Here is a 26,380-nt window from a genome sequence, read left to right as displayed (position 1 = left end):
ACCGTGCTGAGCACTAGAATCTATCAAGTTACAAACTTGAATCAAAATATTAGTAAAAGAAATTATGTTACATATGATTTATAAATCCGTGCAATAAATGAAAATTTATCTAGTAATTCTATAAACAAACACAAAAGAAAATTAGTTTGCTATTGTTTACCCCAATCTCTAATTTTTTGAGATAATAAATTTGAAGTTCTAATTAAGCGTTTTAACATATAAAAAAACTAAAATAAAACGTAGCTGTTTTTATGTCTAAGATATGTATTATCAGATGCAAACAGCAAATTAAGTATTATATAAGATCCAAAGTTGTTCTAACACCCAATGTTGGCATTATAAGTCCTACTACAAATTCTCATCAATCTAAATGAAAAATAAATATATTCATGTGAGATCTTGATTAATTCATCTTAATATATAATTTTTAAATATTAAGTGTTTATAAGTTTTAAAAAACTGCAATTAAAGTTGTTTTAATTTTAAATTTGCAATGAATTTTACGAAAAAAGTGAATGAAAAGAATAAAAGGGAATATATATATATATATATATATATATATATATATATATATATATATATATATATGAGAATATATTTGAGTAGAGGTGTTCAAAACAAATTCGATGACCCGAAATTTATCCAACTTTGTAGCCGAACCCAATTTAACCCTATTTCAAAAATGATTGTAAAAAACAATATAGACACAAAACTCAATTTCAAACCAATCCGAAACACCTAATCTGAAACTAACCCGATGACTCGATTGTGCACCCTACATTTGAAGAATTTAAAAAAAATAAAATAAAAAGTTTACACCATCAATTATAAGTTGAATGAAGGTAGAAAATTATAGAATTGATTTGGAAAAATAAGGGCAAAAATGAAGGATTAATGATAACCATGACAATGCCTACTCTTTGTATGACCAACCATGAGTTGACTTATTCTACATTTGACTTTGGCTAAAAAGAAGTGGACACTATTCCTTTTAAGAAGGGAACATAAGGGAAGTAATAATTCATTTCTCAAAGCATTTAAGAATATTAGAGTAGGAAATTTGACCATTTCCGATATTTTATTTCATTGACTAGAATTTATAAGGAGACAAAACATATATTCTCAAAATGGAATGGATTGGGATTTTTGTGAAGTGTGAAATTTGTTCGGGACAATTTCAACACTTGTGTTCCATCCTTTTCAATGAATATGAAAAAACAATAATATGTTTTTTTTTTTTTTTAATTTTTATTTTTATTGAACTAGAATAGTATGAGGCCAAACATGATGTTCTTCAATAAGTTTCCCTTATATCAATATAATATAGTTGAAGCAATCTTATATGAGACTGGTCATGATCAGATAAGTTCATGTAAGGAGATCGAATTAAAAAATAAATGTCTTAATATTTAAAAATATCGATATGGTTAAACTTTTTAGCTCAATTAAAATTGTCTCATGGTTAGACAATCTTAAATAAAAATTTGTGAATTTGTTATTTATAAATTAACTAATTTCTCAATTTATACCTATTTAATTGCTTACTAATTCACTATCACTAAAATAATACTATGTTCGTTTTTTTATTCTTATCATTCATATTTATAAATATGCATTATAAAATTTTTCAAAAGTGTATGATAAAAAAAAATATGTAAATTAAGATGAATCTAATAATATCTCACATGAATACATTTTATCTTTCTTTCGAAACTCTAAACATTATTCAAATTTCTTTTTATTTAAAGTGGAATATTATATATGGGAAGAACATTATTAGAGAGATAAAGGATATCTATTATTATTGTATAGCTGAGAGTCACTTTATCGGCTTGCTCCTTTTTCTTTTTGAGATGGAGTATATACGACTCATAAAAATTAAAAGCAAAAATTATAAAATTATAATATAAGTATTATTTGTATCGCTATTTGTGCATTAAAATTATAAAATAATTATATTTTTAGATAATGAATATAATGTTTATAAACAACTCTAAAAGCTGTATTAAAATATATAAGATTGTATATATATCATTTCCCCAATATAATTAGTATGAAAATAAGTCCCTTTTTATTGAACTATTCTTTGGTATTTTTTTCATTAGTGAGAGTACTTTTCTCTGTATGTAATGCACTTTTTGTGTCAAGACCATTAAAATTGGAACCTCCATAATTACAAATACACTTTATATTTATTATAAAAGATATACTTTATACTAAAATTTTATACATGTAAAATTTCAAATACATATATTTTAACTTAATGTATTATATTTATGAGAAAACATATTTAAAATTTAATTTTTCGATTAATAAAATATTTTAAACGTAATAAGGATATGAAATATGAAAAAAAGGACATGTCATTGAATATTTTTCATGAAAGCCAAGCGTAATAAGGATACTCCCTCGTATATTATTCTCCCATTCTGTATTGTAATACTATTTATCAATTACTTTTAATTTTTATTTTATCCTTAATCTATAAGTTAAAATATAATCAAGTGAAATCTTGTTTGATTATCTCGATTTAAATTTGATCAACATTAATATTTTATAATTTCTAATTAAGCACAATGTGAAATATTTATGATTGAATATGTGCGTTGATGAACGTGCAAAAATTAAATGGGACAACAATAGTGACTAGGAGGGAGTATGTTGTTTCATAAATTAAAAATACTATTTTTTTATTAAAAAAAGGATATTCTATATGGTAGCTACATACTTTTACAAAACGTAAGTGGTAGCAAATCTTGAAAAAAAATTCAACAAAATAGCATTGTAATGTTGTACTTAAAGCTACAATAAAATTAATGGGCTAGAAACATTTAATTGGCCGCTAAGTTGTGAAATATCTTATTTGCCTTTGTCTTCTTTCCTTAATGCTACAGTAGATTTTATAGTTAAGATTTGCTACCACTAGTATTTCATAAAAGTATGTTGCTACCATATACAATATTCTTAAGATATTTCACAACTTAACGACCAATTAAACATTTTTAGACCATTGATGTTACTGTAGTTTTAATACAACATTACAATGCTATTATGTGAAATTTAATACTCTAAACATAACTGCCCTTCTTAGAGACTGACACACGTCCCATTTAGAACATTTATTGAGTAAGACAAGTTCTTACTCATTAAATTCTTACAATAAAGCCTCTCGCTACAATAAGCCCTAATAAGTAATAACATCCACCAAGCTAAAAGTCATCGTACACTTGAAGATGACTTATTAGGTAAAATTTATTGTTCGAACACTGACTTGGGCGTCGAAGAAGGTCTCCGGAAAACCATTCTGGGCCCTCTTAACCCTTATTGATTTTGCAGGTCAACTTGGCTTTTTGAAGAGTGGTCTTAGTGTCTAACTGCAAGATTAGTTAAATAGCAAAAACAAACTTCTATAATCCCAATATAATCCCTTACTTTAGGACACAACTTTAAACTAATCCTAATTTAGTCATTAATAAATTATATATCATTTAAATACCGGAACATGTTCAAACTTCTAAATTTGTTATTCAGGCCCTGCACAAATAAAATTTTAGTGATATTAAGATAATGAAATTATTTTATTTTTATTGAAGTTTTAAACTAAATTTGCTTTTATGCCATCAAAAATGAATCAGATTTCTTTACTACTGCTACAATCAGATATTAAATCTTTTTAAATTTTTGTCATATATAAAGAATAAAACAAAGAAATATATAAATCAATAACATGATGAAATGAAAATAAAAATAAATAAATTTGTTGAAGACATTAGATTATTATTGGCTAAGGGGAGTAGTGGCCACCGAAGGTCATAAGTGATCATAACCCTTCCCCAAATATTTAATAAAGACTAATTTTTGTGAGACAGAGTCTCTTAATTATAGTGTAATTAATTGGCCGGCCTATCATATAAAAAAAAATAATGTAGTGTAATTGTACGTTTATTCGGTAAGGTTTTAGGATATCTTAAATAGGTATTTAGGATACGTTAAGTAGGGATTCACAGTATGTCAAGTAGGTGTTATGTGCTATAGGAGTTTAATTTGTTGTAAGGGTTTAAGTTATGTGTTGTAGGTGTTTTTGTTATGAGTTGTAGGTAATTTTGTTATGTGCTGTAGTTATAGGGGTGTGCATAAAAACCCTATCCGAAATATCAATTCAGATTATCTGATATCCGGTTTTCAAAATCGGATAATTTACCCAATTTTCGCAAATCGGATAATTCGGATCAGATACCCGGTTTTAAAACCGGATACCGAATCCGAATCCGGTTCACATGTTTTTGGAAACCGAATATCCAGTATCCGATTTTATTTATTTATTCATTTATTTTTTTACTTTTTTCGTAAATAAAATGATGATGGTATCTCTCAAGCTAGTCTTGAGTTAATCTTCATATAATTATTTTCCCACAGATTTTTGTTTTATGATTGTTCTTACTTCAACAATAAGCAATAATATAATTCTTTAACTTTCTTAATTTGTCTTTTATGACTAAATAGCTAAATACTTTTAGAGAGTTAGTATTTAACTTTATATAAAAAAATATTCTAAAATAAAAATAGTGATAAAAACTCATGGTTAAACCAAAAGAAGACAAAAAAAAATTAATAAAAAAATACTAATAAGACCGGTATCCGAATCCGACCCGGATTAAACCGGGTATCCAGACTTCAAATACCCAATTTAATGCAGGTCGGAACCGGATCGCATTTTAAGGTATCCGAAAAATCGAGTATCCGGATTTCCTCGGTATTCGGTTTTGAACACCCTAGCTGTAGATGTTTAAGTTATTTGTTAAAGGTATTTAAGTTATGTGTAGTAAGAGTTTATACTATGTGCTGTAACTGTTTAGATTATTTGGTAAAGGAGTTTATATTATGTGCTATAGGTGTTTATATGCCCACATTAGTATAAAAAAAAACTTAACTAAAACTAGCTCAAAAATTCCTACATCAACGACTCAAAATGTCTACTTTAATATGCAAACATACTTATTAAAACTAGTTCAAATGTCTACTAAAACTAATACCTACTAAAAATTAAAGTAGGTATCTATAAAAAGCATGCACGTAATAGGTGTTTTTGTGAATTGGCTGGAATTTGAAAGTCGTCTCTCAAAAAGACGGTCTCTTAAGAAACTTATTGTTTAATAAATTTTTTATATTAATTAAATACTCCTATCTTTAAAGTTGGATTTTTAAACATATGTTATGCATATTTGCAAATAAATGATTTTGTTTAAGTATTAATCTATTTCACTAATTGATGAATAAATTAGTTATCCAATTAAGATTAACTTTGTCTGCATGTACTCTTTGTCATAATGAGTTTAATATATTCTATTTTACATAATGATAGCGACGGGGCGGGTTACCCGAAACTGAACCGATTCAAAATTGTTCCAGAACTGAATCATCTGTGAAAGATTTTGATGCGTATATGGGGATGGTTGATCCAAGAACCCGACTAATCCTACCAAGAACGATGCCAAGAACACTATTGACACACAAAGAACAAACAAACCTCCTGTTTTGTATGAAAACAGAAGGGTGACAAGAACAATTCCTTAGAATGGTTCTATGTCGTGGATGGAGACAAGTGACCTTCACTCAGTCACTCGCCTCTTCCTCACACTAAGATTAAGATTCACTCTCTTAACCTTCGTGGAAAAACCGAACGCCCTCTTTGCTTCGCTCACAAAGAACTCACTCAGGATGTAATTGCTCACAATTACTTTGAATGAAAATTCATTAACCAAAAACTGAATCCATGATACAATGAGGTTGCTCCTTTATATAGAGCTTCTAACGGCTAGTTTGGGGAGCCTAACAAATTTAACTACCTCGTGCCTAATTATTAAAACACGTGCAAAATAAGAATTAAAAACAGAACATAAAATAGACTAAGTATTCTGAAATCAGCCATTATCCAGAAATTGTCAAGCACATGACCTTGCAGCTGTTCTCGTGGGTTCTGTGAGGACTCTCCATGTTATCTTTGAGTCTTGGCTTCTTATTTCATGTAGGAAGATGCCATTCTCTGAATTCCCAAGCTCATACATGCACCAGGCTAGGCGTTCTATTGCTCGCAAGGTGGGTTGGCAGACAACTCGATGTCTTTGATGTTCTGCTGTTTGCTGTCTTGGGAACAGGCTGATGTTCCCTCCATTCTGTTTAGTTATTGTTGGGAAACTTCCTCTTGTTCCTTCTTGATCTTGCCTTGTTTTCATGCTCATGTGAAGTCCCTCTTGAAGATGATCTTTCTTAATTTCCAAACTAAAATCAGCAAGTTCAGTGGGTTCAGTAGGCTCAGCAAGTGCCTTGATACAATTATGCTTTGCTTGTTTTGACTTGAATTGTAGGCTATCTATAATTGCATCAGGTTTCGAACCAGTCTAACCACAAATCGTCAAGGTCCCAAAACCCGTGGAACCGTTGGCAGAATAAGCCTGCGAAACCGCAAACTGTTAAGATTCAAGTCTGTTTCCTCCTCTTTTTTAATTATTTTTTTATTAACCTTATTTTTTTCATTCTTCTAGTAAATATTTTAATAACAATTGACAAGTAATTGACAAGTAATAAATTTCGATAATAATCAACAATGGTATGTCCACATTATTATTAGAGTAGTACTTTATATAGTTTTTAATATTTATATTTAAGGCAAAAACTAGAATTAAATCGATAGTTCGACCCGCCCAACCCAGGAGTTGAACCGCTAAGAACTGCCTCATGAACCGCTAAGAAATCGTCTGGAACCGTCGGATTCGGGACCAAAATTCAACGGTCCAAATCAGGTTTTAGTTTTTAGGAACCGAAACTGACCCAATTCGAACCGTGGCCATCACTAGTTTTACATACTATAACTGCGAGTAAATACAAAAAAATGATGACTAGATGAAAGAAATACAATAAAATAAAATATAATAATGAAGAAACGACTTGGGACACGTGTCATACTCTTATTAAAAAATTTTCCGCCTATTTTTTTTCATTGACATGGCAAATTTTGATACTGACTTCATATTTAAGAAAATAATTAACACATTAAAGTATGTAATAATATAAAATATACTAATGAAGAAATGATTTGGGACATGTGTCATACTCACATTAAAAATTTTCCACCTATTTTATATCATTGACATGTCAATTTTTGATATTGACTTCATATTTAAGGAAATAATTAACACATTAAAGTATGTCATAATTGTTGATTGGCTATAAATATATGTGATCGATTGATACACAATATTTTCTTAATGTGGTTCATTAAATCGTTATTAATAAATAAAATAAACTAATGAAGAAACGACTTGGAACACGTATCACACTCTCATTAAAAATTTTTCCGCCTATTTTCTATCAATGACATGGAAATTTTTGATAATAACTTCATATTTAAGGAAATAATTAACACATTAAAACATGTAATATTTGTTGATTGATACACTATATTTCCTTATGTAGACCTATAGTTTTTTTTTATCCCAAATCATAAAGAAAATTAAAACTTGATTCATTAAATCGATTTTAAAACTAAAGTGATCCAACCAAAAAAAGATAAAAATAACATATTAATTTTCTATTTTCATATACACAATCTTAAGTTTTAAGCTCAAAAATTATATTATAGTATGTTATAGCCAGTTTATATATTTTATGATTCATAGAAAATTTTTTAATAATTAATCATACATGATAAAAATCTACAAATTAAATTAAAATATAATATATCGATGAAAATTTTATAATCTTTCGATGATAGAATTATAAAAAAAGAATGAGTTTTTAATAATAAATAGGGTATTCTATTGCACGTTAAAATTGCAATTATTTAAATTTTTTAAAAAATTATTGAAGGGCATTTCTTGGCTTATTTGGATTATAGATTTCATCAATATAGCTTAATGATAATCAATTTGATAAAGTTTCTTAATTGATGGTATTCTTTTTGTCTATTTTTTCACATATATATGTTTTAATATAGAGTAACTATATAACACATTATTTCTTCACTTTGATAATTATATTATTATAACAAATACAAAGATTTAATGATTAAGTTTGTACTCTACATGAATTAATATTATAAACTAATATTATATATTTATATCAATAAATATTTATGGTACCTGTACTTTACACAGGAATCTATCTAGTATAAGTGAAATCAAAATAATAAACCCAAGTCTAATAAAATGCAACAAATTAATTGTAACAAAAATAAAATGTTAAATAGTAAAGTAAAGAGCTTTATTTCAAAAAAAGTAAAGAACTACTACTGAGAGATCGTATCTTGGTAAGATAACTTCAAATAAAAAGCACATATTATTACAATATGTATTAGATGAATCATTTAACATATGTATAAGATACGTCTTTCGATGAGACCATCAATTACAATAATTTATGTAAGCAAAAGAGAAATCTTATATGGACTTAATCTAAATTATTTTAAATTTTAATAATTTTTAAAAGGAATTAATTATTACGTATTTTTAATGTGTATTGATCAAGTACAACCAATGAAAAATAATTGTTATTTAGTTAGCGCACCCTAAAATAATATGAACCAAATTTATATAAAACTTTTACAAAATAATAACATCTAACCAAGTTTAAGAATTTGTGAATAGCTAAATGTTTCGCCACGCCAAAAAAAAGTTGGTTTGGCACTACAATAGAAAAAAAAACTACTTTAAAAATTAAAAATATTGCAAAATAAAAAAAACACTGCGATTAAGCATTTTGTAGAACCAAGGAGTTTATATACCGAAGCTGAAACACGAAACAACCCAAAGCTATAATGAACGAGCCTTTTCTGCCTTTTTGCGTCCATTTCAGCACCACAGAAATCAAGTGCAGGCGCCATGATACGGTTCATACAAAAATCTTCCATATTATAACTAGAGTTCAACATTTTGTTGACTATTCAATATGCATGAACAAACTCTGGACAATCTGGTTTCATAAGACGGCTCGCCTTGTGCTTGGCTAATGGCGATAAATGATACGCACAATACAACACAGACAATGCAAATCTTAAGCTGTTGGAAGATGAGATTTCTCAATATTAATGACCAATTATCATATGAACACACAAATAGTTTTAAATTAGATTGCAGTAATAGGAAAAACCCGACAATGCCAGAACCATGATTCCAAAGATTACAGTCGACTAAAGAAAACAAAGTAACTAATTACTTAAAATGACGAGACACTGATACTATTCAGCTGTTGCAACATTCCCCTCCTTTTCCTCATTTCCTTGCATCTCCTCAAGCTCTTTAGCATTTGTGGATGAATCTTGTCCTGTCGATGCCATGACTTCTCCTGGAGGCGGGTGGTCAAACTTGCAATTAATACCGTAGCTACAAGTTCCCGTCTTCATATAGAAGGGGCAGTTTTGTACACCCTGAAAATATGACATCCAAATATGCAATCTTAGCCAAACAGAAGATCAAAGTGATCAATATCAAACCATACCTTCGGAGAAGATAATGAAATTGCCTCTGATCGCAGGTATGAATAAGCGGCCAAGAATATTAGGCAATCATTTTTGTAATAAAATTTGCTAGGATCAATGCTAAATAAATATTTTCAATTGAAAGATTCAAAATTTTCTTTCCAAAAGGAGAAAGAGTGAAAAACCTGAATAAAACACACAAAAAAGATCCCAGGACTGTAATCATATACATGTCACTAAAAATGCAATGACAAAAGGTTACTTCTTCATTCTAACAAAAGTCTGACACCAAAAGGCATAACAATTAAAAACATACAGCCATTTTTCGCAAAAAGAAACTTTTCATTTGTGACCTATTGGAGAAATCGAGCATGGTTATGGCATGACATAGATGAATTTCAGGGGAACTTTAACTAGATAGACATACCTCTCTCCTTGGTAAACCTGCAAGAGTAAGTTTAACATTTTGTTCAACAGTTTGCTTTATTGTGGGTGCAGATCTGTAAATAGGGTGATGAAACTTGCACCAATCTCCAAATTTACATTCTCCAGTTCTCATGTAGTGCTGTCAGAAAAGAGAAAATAAACAGAAAACATAAAAAAAACAAACGTGGAATATATAATATAACTGAGGAAAATTTTCCTAGAACACATCCAACAATAGCTTATCTTCTGAGGTCCAACGTCAACAATTACAAACAATGAGCTAAACTTAGGTTCGAGTTTTCATAGAGTGCAACTTGACCAGACTTGTGCAATAACCACTGAAGCGGCAAAATTAGTGCTTATGTGGAAAATATAAGGCCCATGATACGGCAGGAGGTGGGGGTGGGAAGGCAGGGAAGGAGGTATGCTACAGTAAGAGGTGGGGACGGAGGGGGAGAGCAAGGGAGTGGACTGGTGCAGAATGGATTGTCATCTTGGCGCCAAATGGTTTGCTTTAAAATCTTTTTGTTTTTATTAAAAATACATGTCAAAGTCAAGTCAGTTTTTTTTAATATAAAAACTAGTGATAACTAGTCACAGCTGTATGCTTACAACGTAATTTAAAGAGACCTAAAAGTACCAATAATAACAGCTGCTACAAGAGTGACCTAAAAGGACTCGACCAATTTTTCCACACAACGCATAGAGCATAAATTAGGTCGGAACATATCGTATCGGCCGAGTGTTAAAAGATTTAAACTATCCAAATTGTAAAGGTGTAAAAAACTTGCGTTTTAGGCAATTTAAAAGCCATCTCATGGTTTTGGCACATATCTGGTGATACAACAACCACGTAACCACAGATGAAACCACATTTTACACCATTGGATAGTGCCAATTATAATTGACGTTGAGAGTCAAATTTTAATCTACATTCTTCAACCATTTCTTTTTTCTAGATGTCGCATAGGAAAAAGAAACTATAAGATCCCAGCTCCGGACACATTAATAAACACAACATTTCATTAACCTAATATTATTAGAGACTTGCAACTAGGCTCCCACCTAGGGTGGGTTTGAAGTGCTCAAACGTATATAGCTTCACTGTTTTTTTAGTAATAACAAAGAGTATGTTTCTGATTGACCCTTGATAACAAACATCATGTACAACTTCATAAAAATCAAAAGTGCACACGACTAAATGAATCTTTTCTATGACATTTCATTATAATTTGATACCATAGAACTACAATCTTTGGTCCCATCGAAAACGCAAACACATAGGTCAAACACAAAAAGAAGAAAAATATGGAGTTCTAAATACTTACTTCACATTCAGTGTGACCCGGGCGTTGAGGGTACATCATTGGAACCTGTCCGAACTTTAAGAAGATGACAAGATAGTGCAAATTAGTAAATGAGTTTTGGCATAAAAAACGAAAACTAAACAAAAGTGAAGTTGACAAAAGTATCATTATGTAAATACACATTGTGGTGCACAATTACTCCCAATCTATGATGAAGATATTTAACTGTTTTGGTTGGACTTAAATTTTAACTCTTCCCACATCAGTAGAGTGAACTTTGCAAATTGCTCTCATTGGGTTAAACTTTGGGGGTAGTTTTTTATTGGGTACTTTAGTGCTAACCTAAACAGTAAGTAATTTTATTTTGTTTTTTTAATTGCCCTCCTAACCTCCATTGTTGAGCGCTAAAATCTCCATTGTTGCCGTTGCCCTCTAAAATCCTCCATTTCCCTTTCAATGATCACCCATTTTAGTTGATCTCAAAAAAACCACCTCAAATTCACCAAAAAAACAACATAATCAATTGAGGAACATTAGAATCTCAAGATAATATAAAAAACCTTTACTTTTAAGGATTTTGCTTATCAAGATGGAATCTTGAGGCTTAAAATTGATGAACATCCTTCCTTGAATCCATCAAAAAATGCTTTCAAAAAAGAGCAAAAAAACGCTTTAAATTAAGAACACCTCCTTCTGGGTTTATGATTTATGGGTTTTGAATTTGTAGGTTGATTGATTGAATTTGTGGGTTTCGAATTTTTGGTGGTGTTGTGAATCTTTCGAAGGAAGGAGGATGTCTGGTTAAGAAGAGGCTTTCAAGGCTGACCTGAATGAAAGAGGGACCTTGGATAGGAGGCCGACCTATTCAGAGAGAGGCATATAATGGAGGCTAACTGGGAATGGGGGGTTGAATTTTTTATGGAACAGGCTACTCTATGAACTCTTCAAAAGAGGGGAAGGGGGATAGTGAATGGTGTTCTGATTTTTATGTGGGCTGCTCTGGAAGGGGGGAGGAGGTGATCAGAATAGCAGAGGGGAGGGGGTTGCCAGTGAGGTTGAGGGGGTGGTCAGTTTTTTGCTCAGAATCTGGGTAGCAGGGGAGAGGAAGAAAGAATGGGGAAGAAGATGAGTATGCTTTGACTCAGAAAAAAATTTAATAGAAGCAAACTCATTATTTACTTATACAAAGTTGTGCCCAATCAAAACAAATTTTTCTATATGCTTCAAATGCAATATTACCGACGACCATTATCATTTACAATTACAATACAAATATACACATTAAAAAATTCACCATCAATTCATTGTGACAAGTTTGCACCCAACTTTTCCATCAAAGAACCCTAGTCCATCTTCTGCTAAGTTAGATTTGTAAGAAAGCTTATCCTAGGGGAAGATCTATAGACAAAATTTGATATCCAGGTATCGAACAATAAACCTTTGAATGATTATAGTTGGTGTTGTTCACCTCAAGTGATGTGTTGACCAGTGATAACAGAAGTTGCAGCATAGCAGACTTTTTTTCCCTTTCTATTTTTATTAATTCTCAATCACGCAGAAGATTTCTTGAGTTTGTAATTATTATGGATAATAGTAAAATGACTCATTCAATCACGTGCACTTATTTATGTGAAGTTGCAAAATGACATTTACTATCAAGGGTCACTTGGAAACAAGTAATAAAACTCTTTGTTATTACAAAATTAAGCTTACAAAGGTAAACTTCTACACATCAGACGTGTCAAACCCAACAAGTATTGAGGTAATTGGACACAAACGAAACGTGATAGTCTCGAAGAGTTTTCTCAATTGTTGAACTACAGGCGTAACCTCATTTACCACAAGGAATCATGACTTTCTCAAAGAACAATGAATGCAGTATGTGTTGTAAAACAAATTAAAGGTAACAGAACTGCCAAATACTCCAGAAGGGAACAAATTCAAGAAACCAAGAGAGTCAAGGAATGGAGAAGGGGGAAAATAAAAGAAGGTAGAAGAAGAATTGACCACAAGGACAAGAGAAAGGTGAACGAAAAAGACAGAAAAGTGAAGGGGCATAAACTAGTACAAGACTGAAGTCAATAGATAATTAGATACGGCGATGCACTAGAGACCAGAGTTGATTTCAGCTTCAGCAAGTAACTTGGTGGCATGTCTTCCCCTACTCCATCTTCCAACAAGCTAGGGCAGGTTTTGAGATTAATGACACATTACGGGTGCCATTCAAAACGATCAATAAAAAATTGGTATTGTACTTTTACAAGCCATGTGCCCTTTTTTGAGTATTGTCTTTCTCTTGTCTCGTGGAGAAGTGTCCAAACTTTCACTTCTTGCCTAGGTGAAGACAAATTGTGCTTCATATCTCTCTTCACAAGGACAGGGATACCGCTGAGGCTTTGAAAACACTTATACAAGTGATCCTGTCTCACTTCTTTCACTTTGTCAGTTTGTTTCCTGGGGGAGATGGGGGATAATGGGAGGACTAAGTGTCAAATGATCTATGTTGCCTATAGGATGTAATGAACAAATGATGAGTGGCGGAGCTAGAGTTTATATAAACTGGGGTCAAAAAAGTCAAAAATCAACTTCAAAGTCAACATAATAACATAATCTTTTTAATATTTAAATTTTATTAATCTTAAAACTCGATAAAATCAAATAATAAAAACTTCGCAAAAAAATATATATCAATTGACTTTCATGATTGTTTGATAATTGTTCTCGTAGAAATTTTATCTTTCAAAAACATAACAAAACATTCTCCGTCTTTACACTCGCAAACATCTCATATTCTATGAATGCTAGAAAACAATCATTTATATTGAATTCTTGAGGCTAAAGATTCCTTACTAACCCACTTGTCATCTAGAATTAGAGTACTAAGTATGATTACAACAAAATAGTTTAGCTAAATACTCCATTAGACTAGTAGAAATACTAGGTTAATTTCTATATCCCCATGGACTCCATCATCAGGCACAATTACTAGCCTATATCTGCATTCCCCACTGTTTTGCATGCTACATTTACTGAAGATTAAACACACAATTACTAACTTAATCAAAATTTTAGAAAGCTAGGTGGGGTCATTCCACCCCTTAAGCATATATTTAGATCGGCACTTGTGACCACCCCAACCCAAATTTACTTCAGGACAAGGAATGTGGCTAAAAAAGTCATTGATGATGAATAGCGTGAATGATATCAATATCAATGTTAAATCTTAAACCACAACATATTGCACAGGGCGGATGCCAATAAGCAGCATGCAATGTTAGAAGTAGGGATGGCAATGGGTCGGACTCGGCTTGGATTATACATACTCCGACTTTGCTCCGGATTTTAGTCGAACTTTTTTTTTCAGTCCACCTCCACTCGGAGTTGGATTATGCATACTCCAAGTTTGCCCCGACTCGGACTCTCAGACCTCCAACGGAGTCGGATTATTATCTAACTTTGTCGTTGTTATATTGTACTAATGATTTAAAGCATATAAAGTTAACAAAATATATTTTTCAAATACAATTTAACAAAAAAATATGTACTTTGAATTCCAGTTTAACATGAGAAAATTCCTAATACTACAATTTAACAAAATTTTCTCGCATTTTGATTTGGTGTATTTTATTTCTCTTGATCTGATTTGTCGTATTTTGATTGATTGATCTAAATAAAAATACCAAGTAGTTTTTCAAAATCGAAAAATACAATTAGTATGAGAGAGAGCTTGAATTAGTCACGTCTAGAGTTTTAAAGGAAACAAAATATTGGGTTAAAAGTCAAATTCAAAGTCGGATTTCCTTCTGGGTCGGAGTCGGGTCGGAGTGTCAGATTTTTAATAAGGTCCAACTCCGATCCGTCTCTAACTCGGATTCGGATCGTGAAGTCGGAGTTGGAGTCGGATAACCTTTTCCTCGGACTCGAATCGGATTATTTTCCTCGGACTAGGGTCGGATTCGGACTGAATTGTCATCCCTAGTTAGAAGCACAATTTAAGCTCAATAATGAATACAAATCACATTATAAGCTCTCCTTCAGAAATTTACCACGTGAACCACAATGAACTTACCATTGTTGGAGCAAACCCTGGTTGAAGATTCTGGAGAATGGAAGCAGCTGGATTGACAAGCCCCACATTCAAATCACCTAGTGAAGGAATCACTGCATGGCCTACTACAGCAGCCGCAGGATTGTTACTTTGTAAAAAATGAGTAATTTTATGAAGAAACTTCAGTGTTCAGCTATGGTGATGAAACTGTAAATAAGAAATATGGTACCTACCAATTCTGTCAGGATGATTGTATCGGCAGTTGGCACCGTATTTACAGCTGAGAGAAATCAGAACAATTTGTTAGGTGGAATAACCTAAAATCTAACATCTAAGTAAATAAATCTACACAAGGAACAACATTACACCTGCCAGTTTTCATGTAGAATGGGCAATCTACTTCGCCCTGTCAAAAGTAGGTTACAAACATCAGGCCATAAGACGTTCTGAGAAGACAGATTAATGATCAAGAGGCACAATGCCAAACTTCGATATCTTCCCAAATTTACCAAAAATTCCTAAATATTGAAAGAAAAGTTTAACAGAAGACTAGCAAGCATATCCGAACATTCCGAGGGGAGTCTTTCATCATGGTCCATGGATGAAGTTACATCCATCGACATTGCCACATTGTCTGTCTTGTCACAAAGCGGCTAACAGTGGATGTAATGAGAAGGGATGCATGCACTGTGATGTGAATTTTAACAAATTGTTCACATTTATGGGTATCTAACTTCATATTCGTGTTTCTTTATTACTTACGAAGCCCATACATCCTAGCTTGAATGCCCTGCAAATATTCTTAACCTTCCTTAGTGTGTGCATGATTTTTTATCCAATGTATGCTTTTCACCTGTATTCTTTTGCCAATTCTAACAAACAAACAGAGGCAATGGAAAAAACATTCGAACACTGTGTGTCACATTTATAAAAAAGATGCAGTGAAAGGACCTGATTCATTCTTGCAGTGTTCTTTAAGGAGTTGTGTCAGAACACAACTTACAAACCCTAATGACTTTCCATGATGTCAACTTCCAAAGCTTATCCATACCTGAAGTATGACTCCTACTTCAAGTTATTCACATTCTACCATAGAATGAAGAGCAGGACCAGTTATTGAACATTTAGATTAGACTACATGTAGCTGTTTTCTAATTAATTTCAGTCTAAAATATCCTATGGAAATTCGTTAACTGCTAAAAGCAAGTAAATACAGCTAATTGTTACTAAGAGTAGTCAACTTTGGGTTGACACAAACATCATCAATAGGGTCCTGAAAAACCAAAAGCCACTGTTTCGATAAGAACTCATGAATGGAAGCGCAGAATGTCACAGTTTGATTCAGATAAGCTAATGGAAATATTTTTTTAAACAGCAAAGACCTCTTTCATCTCCACAATCTTACTAAAATCTAGGGCAGCTTTTAAGAATGTTGATGACTAAATCATGAGGCTCCAAAATTTAATCAAGAAACATCTAGAGGCAAATGGAAAAATTCTTTCCAAGATGAAACCAAAAGAACAATAAAAAAATAATAAAGGTACATAGGTCCATATGCTTGTTTGTTACTAAAAGGGTACTACTGCGTATATTGACACCCTCCCAAACCCAAATACAAAAAAGCAGGAGCTATATTAGTAGGCACTGAGGCAGTGCAATGTTGCAAAGCTACATTAGTCAATTATTAGGTTCTTCAACCTGAACTTACCGAACGTATGGGCAATCCTTTAGTGTTATATGATGATGGTTGATTAGAAGTTAGTAGTTTAACAGCATTTTCATCACCATCACTACCAAGATCGTCCATTGATTGAGTCTGCATTCCATTGTCAGTTTGTTCGTTTGATGATACTAGGATATCTTTCGGATGATGGTATTTGCAAGACACACCGAACTTGCAATTTCCAGTCTTCATATAAAACTGTACACACAGGAAGCACATAAAAAAAATCATACTTTTAAAAGAAAAACTAAACGATGTTTGGAAGATAAGTTGTGGCCAGAGAAATGCTTAGTAATTCTCACCGAACACAAAGGCTCAGATGGCCTCTCAGGAAAATTTGAAGCCTCAGATTTTCCGGAAGTATCCTAGGAGACAATCAAACAATTAGACACAAAATTTACAAAAAATTACACAAAAGCAACCCTATGCTCTTACCAGTTTATCCTTCGGATGATTAAATTTGCAATTCTGGCCAAATTTGCATTTTTGGGTCTTTAGAAAGTACTGCAAAATATTTTTTAAAAAGATAGGAGGTATCATATATGAGTGGGATGTTACTAGGTATGACGATGATGATGTCATGGAGCATCTCAAACAATGTATCTATTTTAAAGACAAATAATGTAAGATGAACATACCGGACAGTCTGGCTCTCCTGGTCTTTCAGGGTGAGATTCATAAGGAACTGAGGGAGACTGAAAAAAGAAACTCACTTGCGTCACAAAAGACTAGCTTCATAATTCACCTTAGTCTCATACAAGTATAAATAACAGGATAGCTACTTTCTGTTATTACTCAACAAAAATTCCACATTGATGGCAAGAACTCCAACGTGACAATCATAAAACAATGTGATCAAAAAAGTCATTCTTAAATGCCTATAAGTTGATTGAAACATATCACCTCACTGGTAATAGACTGTTTGGTTTGGCAAATGAAAAAGAATATAAAACTGACTCCTTTTCAAAGCTTCCAAAAGTAGTCTGTGCCTTCAACTGTTTGATACCAAACCCACACATACCATGTCCCTCCTTCCCCTAGAGACAAAGAGAAGGTTAATGTGGGACAAGTTTTTGGCATCAGTATTTCGACACAAAACATCTCGAGACCACTCATCTGAGTCAAAAGAACAAAGTTGATCTAAACATAAGATGAACAGCCATGATGAAACTAAAGACTACAAAGATAAGTTAGAAGCCAAGAAAAACAAAGCAAACAGACATGCACAAAAACGTAGAAAGTACTTATGCTATTGCAGAGCTCTATATGTTTCAAACTCTGCTGTCACTTCATCCTTGATCTTCTACCAATCTGTAAAGTCTACTTTCCTCAATCCTCATCCAAACATATTCAACAATTTACATCATAATGTATGCAAGCCGTAATTCTATTTCAAGTAACTAAGCTTGATAGTTGATACATAATTTATGAATTATTAGATACTCAAAGCAAACCTTAGACCCACTGCCCACCATTCAAACCACCAAGATATGACGTTTTCAGAACCTAATGCTATTAGAAGATATAGAAACCTAAATGCATAGACCAAAATCCAATTAAAACCACCCATATCTAGATCTCTTGCCACTCCAAACTTCAAGCTCCGTTCCTCCACTGCAAGTTTTATGGCAATCCAAAAATGTTAGAACCAAGAAAAATTTAAGTCTTTTCCTGACAGTGATCTTTTATTCCTTTCTCATGCAATTTTCACTCATACAATTTACCATCAATGTCATACCAATCTACGCATGTCCTTCTACCATGGGTTTTGTAAGGAAAAAATAGAGCAAGCGAATGTAATGATTATTTATAGGGAGGGAAAAGGTACTTGGAGCAGTCTGAGCCTTTGTGCACTCTAGTGGTAAAGGGAAAATGGAAAGTGAAGGGATGGGAACGGCCAAAGGAGAGGACGGCAGAAAAATTTGGAAGAATAGAATCAAAGAGATAATAAAGGAGTTGGATTTTCAACATTCCATACCAGACAACATGTTGATCGTATGACATTCTAAGTGTTGCTCATCCCGGATCCATCACTGTGACATTCACCAATAATTGATACCAACAGCCAAACAAAAACACCCCAAAATAAAAAGGTTACTCTAATATGCTCCTTCCAGGATCAATCACATAGATTATTAGTTTATTACACAGTTTTAGACAAGAGTAATCTGTAATTTACAGGATAAGCATGACTTCAGAGTATTCATGGTTTCCATCAATGCCTACTATGAGTTTTATATGATAAAAAGTAAACTTGGCAAACAACTAAGTGCAGCTCAAATAAAGATAGGAACCCATACTTTGAAAAATAAATAAATATAGGATCATATCATAATTATAAATGAATCTACTAGGACCCTGTAGGTAAAGTCAAATCTATAATACAAATTGTAGCCAAACTTTTATGCGGCCAAAAAGACGATTGCTAAAAGTATATAACGGAAAAAAAGGAAATTGCACCCTAAATATATAGGAAAGAAAAGAAAACTGCTAATTAAATATAATTGGCATGTTCCCAGTAACAAAAATAATATACCCGAATGAACTTATGTATAACAGCAAAAGGCTCTGCCTTTTGCAAAACTTTCTAATGTGTTCCTCCACATTGGAATAGATACGGTGTTAACTGCAACCAATTTGTCATGATTTCTAAAATGTCAAAACAACTAAAATGATACCAATCATAGAACTCAAGAGTCTGACCTCACAATTCACATGTAAGTATAATTCTAATAAGTGATCAAATGAGATGTTTTAACTATGAAAATCTTTTGTGTATATAATACCATTAAGTGCACTAAAAAGGAAAAAGGAAAGAGTTTAAATCCAAGCAAAATCTAAAAATACTGTGTAAGACTGAAAAAGTAGTTATACAAGATAATGATAATCTACAAAAAAAAAAATACAAATCATAAAAATGAGACTACAACCACACCAAATGTAATGCACAGACACTGATCAAAAGTTAGTTTTACTTTATAAATTGTAGAAAAGTCAATGCTAACAATACAATGTTGACGTACTTATTTTGATAAAGTTAAGATGGAAAGTAGGAAATAAATAAATAACTCATAAAGTGTCAAAGATTCACCTCTTTCCAATCTGGAATTCCACCAGCAGGAACCCAAATAGGGTGATCAAATTTGCAGGTATCTCCAAACTTACAGGTTCTAGTAAGCATATAGTGTGTGCAGTCTTTCTCTCCCGGTCTTTGTGGATAAACAGGCAAAAGGCTTGCACTCTCCAATCTACGACGCTTGGGTAAAGGATCAGGAGTCAACCAAGCCTCATTGTACCCAACCATATTGGCACCCAAAATGGAATGGTTGAAAAGAGCTATAGAAGAAAATATAAGTATAAATAAGAAAGCACAAATATATTTGTGACTAGATACCTCCAAATAATTTTAGAATAACATATAGTTGCTAAATAGATAGAATAATTATATAAATAAATAAATATACAAGAAAGGGGCATTATATTAATGTAGCATCTCTATAAATAAGTCAATATGGGATAAGAAGGTTCGAAGCAAGGAAAAGACAGCAATAGGTTATATGGTAAATGGTTTCATTCCAACCAAGCGCTTTAGGGGTAGATCATGTTGTGAAAACACGGTCGCGTTCGTGGGTTGTGAGAATGTAAAATCACGATTATCGCGGAAGTGATCGTGGTATGTCATGATGTTTTTAGTTTTTTTTTGAAATTATTTTTATTTATTATAATAAAAAACTAATTAATAAATATATTACAATTAATAACTTCACTCTTTGCTCTTTAGTACGTAATGTTTTGAAAAAATGATATAAACAAAATATTCAATATTTATAAACATTAATTAATAATTTAAAAGTTTGAAAATAATAAGATCACCAATTTTCAAAACACATTTAACTTCCAACAATATAGAAGTACAAATAATTAAAGAGTTTGTAAACATAAAAGAAACTTTCACCTGACATACACATGCCCACTGATCCACTTGCAAACATAAAATCATTTTTGATAATTAAGAAAAAGAACAAAGTACTCATAAGCAAGGGTTGTTAGATCGAGATACTACCTAGGATCGATAAGGTGTAGGATCTAAATAGGTAGAATTTGATCTTAGGATCGTAAGATCCTACAAATATGTTTTGATATGCTATAAGATGATTGAATATTAGTCATATTTGTTCATATTAGTTCATTTTCAAAGTTTTAAGCTATAAATAAAGATTTATTTCACTTCATCTTTTAATTAATTAGAAGGTATATTTTTAATAATCATTTACGAACTGCAAATTAGTAAGTACCTAAACTTCCATAATTGTAATGACAATATATTTTTAACTTATATTTATATGTAAGTAAAAATCAAGAATATAAGATTTTTTATCACTGATAAGACTACCTTTTAGAATCGGATCGTAGGATCGTAGAATCGTGTTATGATCCTATCACCCATATTCTAAATCTTGATAGGATTGTATGATCCAGTGTCACATGATTCGCTAATCGGCCTTGCGAATCGCGAATCAAAAAAAGTGAATTATGGTCGATTTTAGGTTATTTTTGAACCATTTTGAGCGAATCGCGAATCCAAAAGGCGAACTAACTAGCGAATTATGTTTCACTGGTACGATCCTACCATTATCAAGATCAGAATCAAGATTTTGACAACCACGCTCGTAAAAGTATGAATATCACCCTTTCTTTTTCATTAATAGTGACCATCAACCTTCAACTTCAAGCTTTCTTAGTAAGCTCTTTTGTCTTCCATATTCATGTCTTTATTATTTTTTGGGTTCAATCTTGTCAAAAATATCAAAACTCGCCAAAACGCGCCCAAACTCGCATTGACTTGCCATTAGTTTTGGAATATCATTCGTTACAAGTTGTAAAGTCCGATTCATAACGGTCAAAACAACCGATAAGCGCGGTGGTAAGGCGTTTTTACAAACCCCAATACAAATGATGAGATCCCAGAACGGTGTACTGAAAATCCATGTCAACTCGATCGAGCTTTTAAACCATGGGGTAGTTTAATTTTTAAAATTCTATTGAGCAACTTTATTCAAATGAAGGATATTCATCTTTTCCAACCTCCATCTTCTGGATAAAAATCAGGTTTGAAACCGGTACACCACGTGGAAATAAAATCTTCATCAAAAGATTGGAAAGACAAATGGAAATGAGAAAAACCTACTCAATTAATCTACCCAAACTGCCATTACACCAACAGCATTATATGAGTAAGATTGTAGGTTTTCGAAAGAGATAATTGTTAGAAGATGGATATAGTTGAGAATTAAGATGCATATATCTTCAAGACCTTAAGATCAAATTCGATGTGAAGACATAAGAAAAGGTCTTGAAGTCGCAAATATTGAAGACAAACTAAGAAACCTTTGTTTAAGCTTGGACATGAGCTAAAAAGATTGAAACACACCATTTTGAAAAGTGGAAGGTTGTAATGTTGAGGAGCTTAAAAGACAAATAGGTATAAAATAATTTGAATAACATGAGTGAAGAAGGATACATATAATTAGGATATGCATGAGTATATGATAATAAATAAGAATGAATGATGGACGATAACATATGTACATAATCATTGGAGTTGATCCTCTTAGTTGTAGATTAGAATCAAATAAGGAAAATAAAGAATAATCTTTGTTAGTGACTACATCCCACGTTGATTTATTTTCCTTCATGTAAACGACACCATATTGTTGGGGTTAATGCTTTGTTCTTTCGTATTTTTTAATGTAATCCTACAATTATGTATTCCATTATGAAGCATCATAAACTATAAATTCAAGCAAATCAACAAAATAGTATTGCGCATCCAAAGAGACAAGTCCCAAAAACGAAGAAGCAAGAAGGAAGTCTTGATCTTTGCTAGTCGTTTACAGGTAGTCTTGATCTTTGTTGGTCATTTAGAGGTAGTCCATAAGCAAGGTGGCAGGAGCTTAACCAATCACAATTAAGAATGATTCTTGTATTGACGTGTTACTATCCCAAAGTTGGGCTCGATGGCCATTGTTCAATTTCTTAAACTTATATTGTTTGAATGAATATTTGTGTCCAAACTTTGAAAAAACGCTAGCCAATGTTAGTAACTCAAACAAATGAAATTTAAAATTTGCATTCATACCCCCACCCAATAATATTGAAGAAATTTGGCCTCTCAAATCACTTCGCCATCATATGCGACAAAGGCAAGGCAACCATCATAAACACTGCAATTTGAAGACCTACTTCATGTAATGTGTAAACTTCTCCCAAATACACCCCAAGGAAAAACCCTTGTATAATTTCAAGGTCCCAAAAGATAGCTTGAGGAAAGCTAAAAATATGTGTCAAAAAAAGATAGATTTTCATGGAAGTATCTGTCAACAAGATACAAGATTTAGTGCCTATAGTGTATGTAGTGCACCCTATCGTCTGATATGACAACTATAAATCATAAAAATGGAAGTCATATAAAGAAGACACTCGGTGTTAGTAACTACATCAACTCCAAAAGAGCCTCTTGATATTCTATACGGTCTCTAACTTCTCTCTCAGTCTCTGAATCAGATCAATTATCCACCCCCCCCCCCCCCCCCCCCCCCCCACTCCCCCAGGATTTTCTCTTTACTCAACATACGCCCCTTACTCCTAGTTCTTCTTTTCCGATTTCCTTGGTTTTCTCAGCATGTAAAAAAGTCCACATTTACTTTTGGACTTGCAAAGTTATCACAACAATTTGGAAATTAAATATAGGAGAAAAATATTTCAAAATGATCCATAACAAAGCACGTCTGTCAAAAGTATCTATAATGATAAAAACATTTGTTCTCCCTTTTTAGCTAAGTAAGAAAACTTTGAATTCATACTTTATAAATGTCACCTTGGACATTCATTTATGTTAATTGAAATATTTCAAACTTTGCGTCCAAAGACATGTTAATGCTAAAGTCACCTTAATTTTGAAATTTAAGAAAAAATAATGACCCTACATAACACGTAAGTATTAAAGTACTTGCGGATGTAGTTCAAATCAGGATCCATAGATAATTTTCGTTCCAAAGGGAGGCAAAATGGATAAGAAACCCACCTATCCATTGTACTAAAACCCCAACGAAATTTCATAAATGATAGAGTATGAGACAACCATATATGTAAGAAAACACCCTAAAACGGAGCTTCCAGAAATAGAAGTTGGTGAACATCAACATATGACATATAGTCATGTTATAATTACAACTGAGCCAACCTCAAACAAGAGCATGAATAAATCTAGTTAACCAAAAATACCTCAGAAAAAACTCTTTTGAACTATAAATTGACTACTTCACAAAACACACATATACAAATTAGCAGAAGTGATAGCAACCCCAATCTCAGTAAACAGTTGCTCTCCCAATGCCTCTGTTGACTCCTTTTACAACAATTCTAATTGAGATGCTCAAAATATTAGTCTAGTGAAGGGAAAAAGAAAATAGAAGGTAGAAAAAACTAGGAGCAAACCAGTTTTCCAAATAGAGTACAAACAGAGGACGAAAAAAAATAGCAACAATGGTACATGTATGACTTGTATTGATAAAATCTTTTGTTAATTATAGTTTAACCAAGTTATAGATAAAAACTAGCATAATGTGGCATAGGCCTTTCAAGTACTGTTTAAGATCAAGTCTCTACCTATCAGGCATCTTGCCATCATAAACAATCTTTCATGCCGGTTATATTTCCTAGAATTATACCTAATAACTTCAGTGTCATTAGAACTATATTTTTCCGCTCAACTGAAACACTGAATATGGAGGCAACATCTCCATAAAAATCAAAGCTCAGGCTCAGCTACTCATGTGTAACCTTTCATGTTATTGATCTCAATAGATAAATAAGTACTCCTAAAATCTCTTTTAAGAGCGCAAATAATAAAAGTTGAGCCGAGATTCTTATAATTAACTTATCATAATGGGAGCCTTTACAGATCCAATACAAAAGAAAGCAGTTATGCATTACAAACTTCTCTTTTGCTCAACATTGATCCTCCCCAAATTTACCCTCACAGGATTATTAAGACAACTTCAATCTTAATGATTGAGAATAGAAAACTTCATATAGTTAAGTCAAATTGGAGATGTTGAATCCTTAGGCCCCCTATAAGAAAAGCTTACTCTATGAAGCCATGATAACTCCATGAAAAAGGGTAACTATAGGCCTCTTAACCAAGGGTTTTTGGTTATAGCTAACCCTCTCTTTATATACAAAAATCTTGAACCTTTAAACAGTTTTTAAAAATATATATTAGTTTTGTTCTTGCATTACTCTATTATTAATAGCCTTATCCAAGAATCCCTTGAGTGTGAAAGTAACTTCAAATTAGGGTTTAGTGAATAGATCAAACCAAGCCACCGCAATTTCAAAATCCCCTGTTGAATGGTCATGTTCACTCTGGTCGGAATAGGAATGTGTGGGTCGATTCCTTCCCTTAGAATCTTTGAGTGTTTCATACCTTTGAAAAATTTGGGAAGTGCTGTTGAATTCCAAAACCGTAATCAACTAAACTGGCAACACAATTTAATAATCTTCCAATAGTTGGGTGGGCTTTATAGTCTATGAACACATTGTCAATAGAATTTTTCCACCTCCCAAATATTGTTTATTTTGTACTAAATGCTTGCAAGTTCTCATGTTCTTCCTCTTTTAACCTAATTTTGGTCATTTTCTCTAACAATCACTGCATAAGGACATATAAAATTGAATAATCTCCGCCAACCCAATGCAATACCTAATTAAATGCAGTAATTAAATATTATCTTAACAGCATCACAATTCAACACACTCAATCAAATAAAAATTCAACAAAAGAAAAAAAACAAACAAACCTTCAGAAGGGCGTTTACTAAGAGTATTAGAAACATCAAAAGAAGGCCATAAAGAGGCGGAAGTAGGAGAAGAAAGGACGTTTCTAGAACCACCAGCAGCAGTACCAGAACCTAATCCAACCATATCAGAGTGAGAAAGACGATCAGCGGAATAGCGAAAGAGAGCAGAGTGGTCAGAGGAGGGAGAATAAGGCTCAATAGGATAAATTGAGAGGTAACGTGAAGCAATTGAGGAAGTTTCCGGTATATAAGGTTCAATAGCGGATCTTGTGGAGGACTTGTAGATTCCTGAAATTGGTTTATGGTGGCCGGAAAGGCGATTCGCCATTGATGAAGGGCAAGGTTTGATTCAATAAAGTGAATCGGCGGCCGCGGTGGCGGCGGCGGTGGTGTTTCAATTGCTTTTCGATCACTACTTGAAGACGAGTGACGAACCGGGCCCAGATATGGAGTTGGACCGAGCGACTAGAACTACAATACGTCAAATAGATAGATTATTGTGTCGTGCATATTTTCTTAATTACAACATAAATATATAAGTAA

At 32.5% G+C, this 26,380-nt stretch overlaps 1 protein-coding gene across 2 annotated transcripts; it reads right to left on the bottom strand.

Moving 5' to 3' along the window:
- Nucleotides 1-9,054: 9,054 nt before the first annotated feature.
- Nucleotides 9,055-26,341, bottom strand: LOC130802362 (zinc finger CCCH domain-containing protein 37). Of its 2 annotated transcripts, none has more exons than XM_057666334.1 (12): nucleotides 25,838-26,341; nucleotides 20,068-20,312; nucleotides 17,615-17,671; nucleotides 17,412-17,480; nucleotides 17,279-17,341; nucleotides 16,962-17,174; nucleotides 15,622-15,659; nucleotides 15,487-15,533; nucleotides 15,275-15,378; nucleotides 11,227-11,280; nucleotides 9,900-10,037; nucleotides 9,055-9,421 (listed from the first exon to the last, which is right to left on the bottom strand). In XM_057666334.1, the coding sequence occupies exons 1-12, from the start codon at nucleotides 26,163-26,165 to the stop codon at nucleotides 9,233-9,235; spliced, it is 1,545 nt and encodes a 514-aa protein (XP_057522317.1). In that variant the 5' UTR covers nucleotides 26,166-26,341; the 3' UTR covers nucleotides 9,055-9,232. The 2 variants fall into 2 exon arrangements, with proteins under 2 accessions (XP_057522317.1, XP_057522318.1); XM_057666335.1 differs by having other exon boundaries at nucleotides 15,275-15,375.
- Nucleotides 26,342-26,380: the final 39 nt, after the last annotated feature.

The sequence above is a fragment of the Amaranthus tricolor genome, chromosome 16 (genome assembly GCF_026212465.1).
Source record: "Amaranthus tricolor cultivar Red isolate AtriRed21 chromosome 16, ASM2621246v1, whole genome shotgun sequence".
Taxonomy (NCBI): domain Eukaryota; kingdom Viridiplantae; phylum Streptophyta; class Magnoliopsida; order Caryophyllales; family Amaranthaceae; genus Amaranthus; species Amaranthus tricolor.
Note: the sequence above shows the minus strand (reverse complement) of the source record. Positions and strands in the feature narration are given on the sequence as shown.